The 12,912-nt window shown below is 36.3% G+C and overlaps 1 protein-coding gene across 2 annotated transcripts in view; it reads left to right on the top strand.

Annotated features, from left to right (window-relative positions):
* Window positions 1-1,671: 1,671 nt before the first annotated feature.
* Window positions 1,672-12,912, top strand: part of STARD13 (StAR related lipid transfer domain containing 13) — a 253,710-nt gene continuing 242,469 nt past the window's right edge. The window contains exon 1 of one of the 2 annotated variants that reach the window (XM_034059954.1): window positions 1,672-2,424. In XM_034059954.1, the coding sequence (XP_033915845.1) occupies window positions 1,672-2,424 (753 nt within the window). The remainder of the gene's footprint in view (window positions 2,425-12,912) is intronic. The other variant, XM_013128670.3, reaches the window with a different exon arrangement.

The raw sequence follows: 12,912 nt of genomic DNA, 5'->3' as shown, positions 1-12,912 counted from the left end.
ACTGTGGCCACAATGTACAAAATGCTATGAGAAAAGTTAGTCACTCCAATCATTCCCTACAAATGTGAGAATGTGTCTTCTTTTTCATAAACATTGTGCTCAATTAGTTCACATAACATTAGGGAGAAGTCACTTCTGATAACCAGAGGCTTTGGAGAAAATCTAAAAGCTGGGTGACTGATACAAACTTTTTGTCTAGAATTCTCCATAGCTTAGGAAAAGGCAGTCATGCTGGGAGGGAGAGTCACCCCATGTCAAAATAGGTATCTAAGAGAAGTGAGAGCATTTACCTTCTGGAAGCATTTTTCTATCTCCACTAACTCCAGCAGGAGGCTAGACAGCTTACAATAATGTCTGAGTTTTAAATAGCTAGCAGTAGCCGAGAGAAAGTCTACCTGAAGTGTGTACCTGCATGCTCACACCTTTTATAGCTGCAGTTCAAACTACAAAGGTAATAAATCCAAATTATCTGTATGTGCAACATTATTGTTTTTATTAGCTAATATATGTAACAGTAAAATAAAAGCTAACCAGCACTAAAATAGTCTGAGCTGCTGTGCATTGTTCAGTTTATGGCACATGCAATGAGACGCACATCACACGCCAACATCTTACTTTGCTTGCTTCCCACTTTGACAATCAGAGTGCTGCCTTGTGACATGTCTTCTTCATCACTGTCAGGTTTGCCACATACATCAAAGGCCTGGGCTTCTCTTTTTATTTTGAAAAGCTTCTGTTCTGGTTTGCCGTCTCACAGACGTAGTACTGAAACAATCATTAAAATAAATGCTACCAACATTCAGTCTGTCACAAGAAGTAAATTGCATGTATGGGTGAATGTAAGCTGTTCAGTGATGCAGAACTGGTTCCTGAGCTGTTTCCTTATTCACATGTGTTGGAGGTGCACAGCCTAGATGTAAGCACACAAGACTGATTTAAACAAGATATGGGCAACTCTGATGTAGTACTGAAGCTGTTTGATATTTTTAGCCTACTCTTTGCTTTGCAAATTTATTGGAAATAAACAGATGCTGCACTACTTTGTCAATTCACGGAAATCGAGAGTTACAGAAAAGTCTACCTATATTGAAATCTCCTTTCTTTTCTGTCAATTACATTGGTTCCTTGCTCTTCCCTGTGACATCTTAGTAGCTTTTGGTGATTTAACAGACAATAAATATATAGTGAACAGATATATAGTGAACAAAGGCATGTTTTGGTAACAATATCTAACATGACCTTGAATGATTCTGAACCATTGTGTCAATAATCCACATAAAGTCAATATTTAAAAACCATTTCTGCATTTGCCAGTTCTTTTCTAGTCTCTAAGGTAAACAAGTCAAGGTTCTCATGTTTTAAGTTCATTTAATCTGCATACATCACATATTTTTGAAGAGACCAGTAATCAAATCTGATATGGGAATTTCATGTTTCAGCATTTCTTTTGTTGCTGCACTCCAATGCAAGCAGGTTACCATTGATTTTTTTGTTTTGTTTTTGTTTTGTTTTTTAGGAGCAGAGAGGATTTAGATGTTTTGTATGAGAATCCAGGCATTCATGATTGTGTGATCATGGCTTTGAAAAAATAAGAACAGATTTCCTGGCTACATATGCAGAGTTATGTTTCTCAAGAAAAATCAAGAATGAAGTCATTCTGATCTCTGATGGATGAAACTCATTGGAATGGAAACTAATATCTATGAGGAAGAACAGGGCTCACCTTATCTTACATCTGCCAAATGCCTGGGGACTCCAAAGGAAGCAAAGTATGAAGAATACAAAAGAAAGGTTGAAAAACAGTCAAGTCCATCTGAATTTCAGAATGTTTTACTGGAACCTGAGTTGAGTTTGCTGTCTGCGTCATCCTTGTTGGATCTCAGGGAGACATCCTTGCAATCTGGCACGGTTGCAGCGTGTGTCTGTGCCACGGATCAGTCTGAGACAAAGCACCTTTGTGAAGAATTACTCTGCTCTTCAGAGCACAAGCCAAGGGAAGATCCTTTACACCTTCCCTTGCATACAGAATGGCCAGTCCTCACAGAAAAAAAATCAGACAAGAAACCAGAAAGGAGTCATGAGATCAGAGTCATAAAACACAAACCAAGTGCTATCGCATTTTCTGATTTTGAATTTTTATCACATGAAGGTAACACTAAACTCCATATTTGTGAGGCAGGAGAAGCAGGTGATTTTTCATCTGATGAGGAGGAAGTAGATGGTAGACATGATGATGCGTTTACGGAACTGCCACTATATGAGGCATTTTTCAATTGTCTTCATGGAGGGAATGTTTCTCAAAGAAAGCAAGCTAAACATGAACTTACCAAGGTTCCACACATCTGTCATTTAGAAAACTGTGATGATCATTCTGAAAAGGAATTGAAGGACCATGACAAGGAAGAAAAACACATGGAGCTGGAGGTAATACAAGCTTCTCTTTTGTTCCAAGTGTGTTTTAAATAAGAGGTATAACTTAAGGTTAGTTAGAAGAGGAGGAGTTGTGCAAATTGTTATACAGTGGTAATTAATGTGAATTATATAATTAAGGATAAAAACCTCCAGTAAAAGCTTACTAGGTTTTTAATTGCATAAATCTATTACTTCAGGTTGACCACACTTAGACTGAAATTCAAACTTTGGTTTTCTATTTTTCCTTGCTTTTTTGAGAACATTTGCTCAGTTTCCAATGCTTCTACAAGATCATATGTGATGCCACGTACAGCCTATATTTCCTGTGTCTAGGGACTGTTCCAAAGGGATAGAGCTCAGGTTTAGTGTAGTGGCAGTATAGCACTGCACTGCCTAACCCACAGCACTGCTTCTGCTAAATACTGTTTTCTCTGTTTTTGTTTCATTAAAATAATATGGAAGGCAGGTTACAATCTGGTCTATATATAAAAAGTAAAATAAACAGGTTTTTTTTTTGTATCTGTGCTGGTGCACCTCATGATGCTCTACAGAATTATGTCCAAACCAAAAACATAAGAAGATTTCAGAAAAAATTAAAAACACACTGTAATAACAATCATCCAACTATAAACTTTCCAGAAAAAAAATGGTTTTGGAATTGGAGGAACAGCAGCTCTCCAAATGAGTTATCACGAGTCTGGAAAATAAGCAAGGTTTTCCCCCTGCTCCCAACTGCTGACAAACCAAATGCCTGGAGCTGAACATATTTATCATTGGAGAAGTTCAGCTCTAGTGCAAAAATATGAAGTGAATCCAAATAGTGGGCAAAACAAACCCTTAAAATTCCAGCGTTCCTGACCTTGCAGCAGAAATAAATCTTTAACTGCAAGTCAGGCATACCTTTCCTTCCTCTCTCTTTTCTCCTCCTCCAGCTTTTAAAAGTTATTTTGCATGTAAATCTGCTCTATGCCTTGAAAATCAGGGTGGATCTCATGTCTTTTATCCAATGTGTTTTATTTTTCTCTATTTATGGTTCTCCTTTTACTTTTATAACATGGAGTCGCTTCATTGATTTTTGATTAAATTAAAGTATTTGGTCTATAATGTCCACAATAACATCAAAATTGTGGTTTGCAATACTTAATTACTCCTCTCCTTTAATACTAATATATTTCCAATTTGGAGGGACTAGTTCTGCCCTTAACGGAGTGGAAGTTTTGTGCTGTATTTCATACATATCCCAAGTTTACTGCAGAAACACATCAGCCTACAGAGAAGAAAGACAGATTCTCAAATTATTTTCTCAGCAGCTAACATTATGAAAACAAGGCCCAAAGATGGTTTCAAAAAAGTGCACATTTTGATGCAACAGTGACCCCGAGAGATTAGTGTGACACATGGTTTATTAAATAATTGCATTGTCACTCTACCCTAAGCCAAGTCTTGCTTCCTCATTTACTCAGAAGCATTCCCATTACTATAAATATATATCAAAATGCATATGCAATGTCCCTTGGATTCCGTTTACTGAAGGTCGTTCCCATAGATAAAAGGGAGAGGCCAGGGGCTGTTGTCATTTAGTTTACTTTATGTGTATGCCATAAAATAAACTCAAGGATGCAGCTTGTAGGTGCAAAATAATGGATTATAAATTGCCAGACAAGCATGTGAAATTACCTAGTAAATCTCAGTGAATGTGTCAAAACATTTCAAAAACTGTACAGATGCAATGATGCAGTCCTGGGTTTGATTTTTTTTTCTATGTAAATAAGCATGTCTCATTCTAGGAAAGCCTCCAAGAATTTGAAAAAAAGGATTATCTTGTCTCTCAAATTTTAGCAGCAGTCAGGCATTACTATTCAGACTAAGACTCTTGCCATGACTCTGGTTGAAGCAGATGTATGTCATTGTCAAGTTACTTATTTCTATTATTTAGAAATGGGGCCATGGAGAAATGTATTTCTAGTGGAAAGTAACTAAATAGAGACAGCTTGGTCTAAAAATGTTGTCAAAAGCAACCATTACTGCTAAGCCTTATATGTAAAAATAGTGTAACAAACATTTCTTGGCCATATAAATACAAGCTATCACACCCTAACTGAGACCCTAGCTAAATCCTTGCTCCTAGAGTTCACAGTGAAATAGTGATTAGGATCTACCCTGCAGGGGCATTCCTAAGTAAATATACTTGTTACTGACTGCAAATCTCCTGTTCTATGTATAGAAAGGAGGAAAGGCTGTCACCTTCTCCAGGCTGGGGAGCACTGGCCATTGCAAGCAGTCTGAGCAAAGCCAATGTCCAAATCTCCTCCTAAATAGCTGTTACATGCATTTAAGTTGTAATTTTGAACTTCTTGTTTCAGTCTAATGTATAAACAGAGGCAAATCTCCGAGTACACTGATCAGTAAACAAGTAGAAGGAAGATGGAAAAAAATGCAACTTGTATATGCTGCCGACTTTGTCACAAGCAGAAAAAACTGCTGAAAAGAATTCATGCAATGGTGCCCATTAAAAAAAAAAAAAAACTGCTTAGAGCTAACTATCAGGACATGGTAGGTGTTCCACAGTCCCTCTGCAGCCTCTTGGTGTTTGTGCCAGGACCACATGCTGGATATGTCTCACCACTAGACCTTCAGGACTCTCCAAATGAGTCTGCTTCTCAGAGCTGCTGTTTGATGGAACACAATCACTACTTTCTAAAACATATCTGGAAAGGTTTAAGTGTTGGCCAGTGCTGCACATAGCTGTAACTTCCAGTAGAATCCTACGAGAATAACTGTTTCTTAAAGAAACAAGAGTCCTTTCTGCTTAAGGAGAAATCCGTGAAGTGAGCATCCGTCATACAGTTTTCCCCTGCACTCTACTATCTCTACTGTGTAAGCTGGTGAGCTGTGTGTCAGGTTCCAGAGCGTCAAATCTTCTAGCCCTTCCTTACATATGAGCCTGAGAGACCTTTATGGGGCTTGAGTTGTACACATATTTACATTAAGCCTTTTTCAACACACTTAGGATGATCTAAACCAAACCTGCTTCTTGGCTTAAAGCACAGTGCTGATGGTCTAATATTTGCGGTGAGTATTACCTTGTTCACTGGGTCAAAGAATGAGATACCACTCCCTAGGAGTAACAGAGACAAGATGACCCAAGGAGATAATTTAGGTAATTAAGGTAGTATTCACAATGACTATCTTTGTTGGGAATTGGCCTTCAGACTGTAAACTCAGACTTTTGGAGGAGGCTGCACAGTCATGAGAACGGCCAGTACAGTGTCAGGAGCCCCTGTCTCTGTATACAGCGGTGTGTAGTGTTAATGGGGTAGCAGTGCCATCACCTTTCACCATGAGTAAATCTTTGTTTGAAGTATAACTGGAGTATTCTAAAGGAAATTTGTGAAATCTCCATTGCTTTTGACATTTAAAGCTCAGGCAGCTGAACTCTGGAAATGGCTACAGAAAACAGCCTTTTACTGCAGGAAAATGGATAATTTGACTTTCCAATTTTCTTTTCCTTGATTGTTCACTTATTTTCATTAATTTCCTTGTTCCATCCTTGTACTACAGTTAGGTAAATATTATTCTTATTATACAACAATTACTGAGTGACAAGTTTAATAATCATTGTATCACCATAAGAGTTCACATTCAGGCTGGAATAATTTGCTGAGATGTAATACAGAAGTTTCCATAGCATCTGTCCTATATTTTGTCTGCTTCTGGCTTGTGTTTTTATTCTTTTCACAAGCACCAGAAATTCACCAAAAGAGCAAGATAAGATAAATAGATAAGACATGCAGGAGGAGATAAACACACAAAAAAACTATTCAAAGCCATATTCTTTGAAGTTATGATTCCTTAAATGATATGTATTCTTCTGTGTGGCTTGTAACTATTTTAATCAAGTAATCATACCCAGTGGGAAAGGAATCAGAATTTTTTCAGTCTTTGACAATAAATTTGCTTTATTCAGATTAGATTGAGTTCATTCAATTTACATGATCAAAACAGAGCAGCAGTCAAGCCTACAACTATGATTAGTAACTGAGCCTGCCAAAGTAAGCTTCCTGCCCTTACGCTTGAACAGCTTAAATTGTGCTAAATCCTTGTACCTTTTCTATTCCTGCTCAGTGCCTTGCTTAGCCACTCTGAAGCACTTTTCTGAGAGGTACTTTACTGTTTTCATTAATGAGGCACTGGAACATAGGTGGAATTTAAGCTATCTGAAAATTGCCCTGCAAGTTTCTTCTCTAATTCAGTTGTACAAGAGCAAAAACTAGAAAAGAACATATTAGAGTGAAGTACAAATTCCTTCTTCCATTCCTCCCATACTTCAGAAGTTTTTTTCTTCTCTTTACCTTATGAAACAAACTCTAAAACTAGGGGAGGAGAAGGGTTTCAAATTTGTCATGACTTCTTCATGAGGAATAACACGGTTGTTATTATTATCTCCTTTTTGTTCATCTTCTGCAGACATGGGATATCTATCCAGGTAGGAGAGCTAAGTGCTGAAATAACAACATCTATGGAGAACAGAGTAGGAGCTGAGGGGAGGAAAATGGGAAATTGCTTGCCGAAGACAGGAGTGATGCACTGAGCTTTGTGAATTCTAATTTGTTCTGTGTGTCTGTGAAGTTTGCACTTTCTGTATTAAAATTATACATTCTCTAGAGCTCATAGGTGAAGACACTGTGAGTTGAACTTTGCAAAGGTTCTAGTGTTTATGCTTGTTTTCTGCCTGCTTGGAAAATGAGTTGGAGAACTGATGATTACTTTAGCAGTGATACATTATTATTAGTCAATACATAACTGCAACAGCTTTTAATAATAAAGTCGGATGAATGCTGACTTAGGAACTTTAATTATTAGTTAAAAATATTAATTTCACAAATTTGATGAACATAGTATGTTCAAATAATGATGAACATAGCATTTTTTGTATAGAGTATAATTTTCTCTAATTTGTTGTGTCCTACTTATTATGAATGGAGTGAGTTATACAAGTTTGTTTCTTCGGTGGATATTAGCTGCATTACTGTGAAATTATAGGAACTTTGGAAAATAACAGTAAAGTTATAACAGGGACAGTAACAAAGATATGCTGAAAGATCATACTTGAAGAGATTGGTATATTGGAATAATGTAGGAAAATGTGCCCTTTATCCCTTCAGTGTACTTGCATGCTGCTTGCATGTTTTAATAAACATGCATCATTCACTGTTCATTAGAGAATTAAGAAAATGTATACTCCCCCAGAAAAGATGCACCTTCTTGCAATCATCAGAAACCTGTCTTTCACATCACAAGATTGCCTTCAGCAGGTATCAGTGGCTCCTGGGTTGACTTCAGAGAAAACACAAGCACTCTGGTTTTGTAAAAAATGTCTTATAAACTATTTTCAGCAGTCCCAGATTGGGACTCCCAAAGAAAAAGCTGTAATGCAAGGAGACAAAATCTGTCCTTTTTCAAAAGCAAAGTGGATAAACCTCCATGTGACAAGAGGACTAGCACTCAGAAAATCCAGAGGGCTTTTTTGCAGTTGACCCTTCATGCAGTTTGAAATAATCTATGGTGCAGAATACCACCACTCTCCAAAAATGTATAGCATACAGTGTATATGGTATATATTACCTATATAGTGAGATTCTGAGAAAGCTACAATTCTGGACAGACTAATGAAGAAAATCAGATAATTACTCAAAAAGACAACTCCCCTTGACTTTCAAACTCCTTCAGAAAATTTACAAAGCACCTTTCAGCTTGTCGCTGAATTAGATAATATGAAATTGCAGAAAATGGAGTTATTGAGTTGCATTGCATTGCACTGCACTGCAAAGTCTAAAACTCTCATGCTGTTCATGTTAACATGCAGAACGTTGGTCCTTAAGTAGTTTTCATAACATTATGAAAAATCTTTAGGCTATCAGTTTCCAAAGTGCAACTATTTGCCACTAATGTCTGACAAAGCTTTTATTCTGCCCATCCTAGCTGTAGCTGTCGTACTGAGAACATACTGTGCTGCTGCTGAATCATGTTGTACAGGCTCATTTTTATCCCACATGCATGTGTTTAGAGGCCCCATGAACAAAATTTTGGGAACTCCTGGTTTAGCCTGGTCATAAGTATTAATGCGTAGTTTGTATTTATATATAAAGCTTCAGGAGAATGAATAGTAAACACAAGTGGTGCATTACACTACAGAGGGAGAGTATACATCATATGTAACTTGGGTTATGATTTTTTCAGATACTGACTCCTTCATTTGTTATGTATTTGAATACTTCAGAATCACATGGCCACCTCAGGAAACGCCAACATGACTATTGCTCTTGCCAGAAAACATACAAATAATTTACATTTATGGTTGCATTAAGCCCATGAAAGAAATTTATCAAGATTCTTCTTTACAAATACTTTAAAATATGTGGAACCTGTGCCATGTAAGACCATTCAAGTGTTTAATATAGCTCTACAGAAGCAGTGCAGAAGTCAACACAAAATAAGCCCTGTCTAAGTCAAGGCTCTGATGAACCACATTCCTGTCAGAGCACAGGAACAGGCACCCGTATCAATTACAGACTGGGTCCGAGTTTGGGGGAACCAGAAGAAACATGCAGAAATTTGCTAATCTGCTTATCATTGAAATTAAGATATTCTTTCAAGGTGCAGATGGAGATTCTGGATAAACTGTGGGATGGGCAGTAAGCAGAATAATATGTGAGACTGGAAATTGAGCAAAAGATAAGGGGACCAGGCTGGGTTGTATTTTCAAGCTTGTTTGGCTGATAGGTGAGGAACTGGTATGCTTTTCAAGTCCAACAACTGAACTGCACTATAGCAAAAAACCATGAAAAACAAACAAAACCTCCCAAACCATAAACCCCAGAACGTTAGGAATTACCAACCTTGCAAAGTTGCAAAATATATTTCATAATATGTCAAAGTTCTTGAGCAGGAAAAGAAAAATGAGTTACAAGTTTCCTCATGATTTTTTGAAATTTTGTGGCACTTCCGATAAGACATACGGGTAACTCATGCCCAGTTACTAAAATCAGACTCTAGTGATATACCTGGAATCCTTCTGTCCTTCTTTGTGTGAAATTCCAATAAAATAATGTTAGCTTAATACTGTAATGTATATATTTCCTTGGTAGTACTATGAGACCGCGGACTGTCATGATTTTACATACCCAGGGATCTATGATCATTTTGGTACTGCCACATCACCAGTTATCATATAACCAGAGATCTGCACTAACGCTGAGTCATGCTTGGAACAAATTCAGAAAAAAAATAAAAACTTTTTTTAAATGTAGCAAACTTCATAGAAAATTTCAGATCATATATCTGAGATTTCATTTTATGACATTCTTGTGTGGTTATTTGTGTAGAAGAAAATGTCATCACCCTCAAGAGTTTTCTTAACAATCACTCCAACTGTGGAATATTTCAAATTCTAATAAAAATGGAAACAGACAGCTCTTGCCTATCCAAGTTTTTGTCAAAACTAAAAGTCTTGCCCAGTTTTAAGTTAACTCAGAGCTAAGACTTTTGCAGTGCAGCAAAGGGAAATTTCTGAATTAGCTGGGAGTTCTCCAGAAATAAAATTAATAGGACGTTGAGGCCAGCCCCTGTATTTAGAACATTTTTCTTCCAGAAATAAACTTCAGTAATATCTCACCAGACTTTTGGGTTGTTTTACTGGTGTCTCTCACAGTTAGATTTTCAATCCAATGTTTTGAAAATCGGGTCTAGAATAGGTAATTTTGTGTCAGAGATTTAACAGCTTATTTATACTGTGTATTAAAGAAATGTTGTCTGGCCTTAATCTCATCTTTGTGATGAAGTAGTTAGTGATATGGTATATAACCCACTGTAAGATTTGCAGTTAGTATTTATTATTCCTATTCAAATAGTATAATGGTGAAATTTCAGTAGCTATGTAATGATGATTTTGCACTATAGCAAAAGCCTTTGCAGTTAGTCTGGGGATGGATTTCCTTAAATTAAAATGTCAAAAAAAGCTGCTAAGCCTGCCAAGGAACAACACTGGAACTTGCATGTATTTCATTCTATAATAAGTATATTATACATCAACGAAAAGTGCACAAAGCCAATAACTAGAAAAAAGGAACTACAGACTGCTTTTTATTAACATCATTCCTCACCAAGGTCAGTGCTTGTAATGAGAGAAAAGAGAATACCTGGTATTTATGCAACTAAGGGCGTAGACTCTGAGACTTTTCCTCAAGGTGTATTTTATTTGCTTTATTATCAAAGCTTACTAAGATATTATAAATAACTATAGATATATGGGAAAAGATCATGTTTTGGAGATGGAAGATGACTAAGCTAAAAAGATTACCTCTGGAAGACAAAAATACTCTACAAACTCTGTTTTTTTGTTTATGTTTTGTTGGGTTTTTTTAATGGAAGTTGCAATACTATCATGTACCTCTTATGCAAGGGGACTATCAAGATAGCCATCCATATTATGTTTTGTATAGTGCAGATTACCTGCTATCTTGATTCGTCCAAGCCTTGTAAGGACTTAACAGTTTTAGTCTTATCTTGAGGGACACACAATGCCACTGAAGTAAATAAAAATAAATAAATAAGGAATGCTAAAGGAGAGAAACAGGTTTCAAAAGCCTTCGTGGGAAACCCCCAGTATTTCAAGCAAGCAGGGACAAACTCAATTCTTTCTGAAGTAAGGAAAAAGTGCATTAAGCAGGTTCAAAAAATGCTTTTGAAACTGAACTTTTTAGACATGACAAAGCCTGTATTCTGCATGTGAATGACAGACAGCAAACTCTAAAAGTGCCACTTCAATGTTCTTATATAAAACTTATTTAAACAAAAGAATTTACTATTAATAAAAAAAAATGAATAGCAGCAAACTCTAAAATAGTCAGAATTTCTATAAGTTGGAATTCACAGTTTTTATCCCAGATCACCTTCTCTTGTGCACAGTGTTTCCAGTTTTGTATAAAGTTTTTATTAAGATGGGTTTAAATTGCATTAAATGAAATGCAGATATTTAAGCTAAAAAAAACTAATCTTCTTGATGTGTGTTCTTTACTTATTTGGAAATTGTGTGCAAATGCTAAGGAGGGGTCACACAAGCAGCTCAGGACACACAACATTTAATTCCAATGCAAATTAAAATGAATGTGAAAGAGCACAAATGTATAAACTGGACAAAATTAAGATGGAAAATTCAGTTTTTGCATCCAATTTAAAATTGGCAGTATATAACAAAAGAACCCCAAACCTTCTAGGTAGTGTGGCAGATAAAAGCATTCAGATCTGCAAAGGTAAAAGTAATTATTTTAAAATTTAGGGCTACTCCAGTTCATAAGAAAGCTCCCCAAAGATTCAGAATTCTCCATGACAGTGAATGATTCCTTAGCCAGGGTGTGATATGTCAGGAGCCTTCAGCAGCTTGCTAGGTGGGCTACTAAATGGTTTGTGTAGCTTAACTGGCAAGTAAAGGTATTTTCCCCAGCGGAAGCTTGTCAAAATTAAGCTGTCCATGAAAAATAATTCAAGTTTGATGAATTGACAAATATCAATTAAATTAAAAGAAAACAAACTCATCACTTACTTAGATTCCAAATGAAATTGCTGTCACTTTAAATTTCATATTCAAGCACATGTTAGGTGGGCTGCAACTAGGCTGGTTTCTATTTGCCTATCCAGTTTTTTTCCAGAAAAGCTAAATTATATATTAATAAGTTTATGCACATTCTCACTCTTAAGTGTGCTGTAGCCCATTTCCTTTCTTGTTGGGGTTTCTGTTTTGTTTTTTTGTTTCTTTAAATATGGTGCCAATATCACAACAGGACTACATAGAGGTGAGCAGGATTGGAGAGCCATTGGGAGAGCTTGCCATTGTTTTTAACATCCTGAAGTGGATTAAGAGAAACTATTAAAATACAAACTATGGTCCTTCCAAATTTTCTCCTGGAATGTCTGGATGTAGCTCAAGTGCTAATGCAGCACACAAAGCTTTTTCCACACGGGTATATTCTTAAACCTGCAAGTCTTGCAGTTTTACATTATACTGCATTTTGCTAGGAAGATTTTGCTTATTATTGCTATTGTTAAGTGTCTTGCATTTCAAAATATGCTTTATAAACTTTGTTTGAAGTACATAATTGGAGGAACTAATTGAAATCCTGCCCACTTTGAATTAGGTTAGAAATAGTTTCTTTTTAGCTACTTGCCAGAGTTATGTCAATAGATCTTTTTATGTGGATTTTTGCAGTTGATGTGGTTTTGCTAAAATATTTCATATCACATGGAACTGATGTAATTGTGAATAGAAAATATCACTGCTGATCATCATCCACCAGCATGGTTGGGATTGGTTTTTCTTCTCTTTCTTAAAATTCTCTGAATAAACCCAAACAATGTTTTGCCATTCTTTTTAATAACCATTACTTTTCTAAATATAAATAAGGCTCAACAAATACCTAAAAATACATAAACAGAATTTTCAAA

Source organism: Melopsittacus undulatus, chromosome 2 (genome assembly GCF_012275295.1).
Source record: "Melopsittacus undulatus isolate bMelUnd1 chromosome 2, bMelUnd1.mat.Z, whole genome shotgun sequence".
NCBI classification, from domain to species: domain Eukaryota; kingdom Metazoa; phylum Chordata; class Aves; order Psittaciformes; family Psittaculidae; genus Melopsittacus; species Melopsittacus undulatus.
This window is presented reverse-complemented; position numbering and strand designations above follow the sequence as displayed.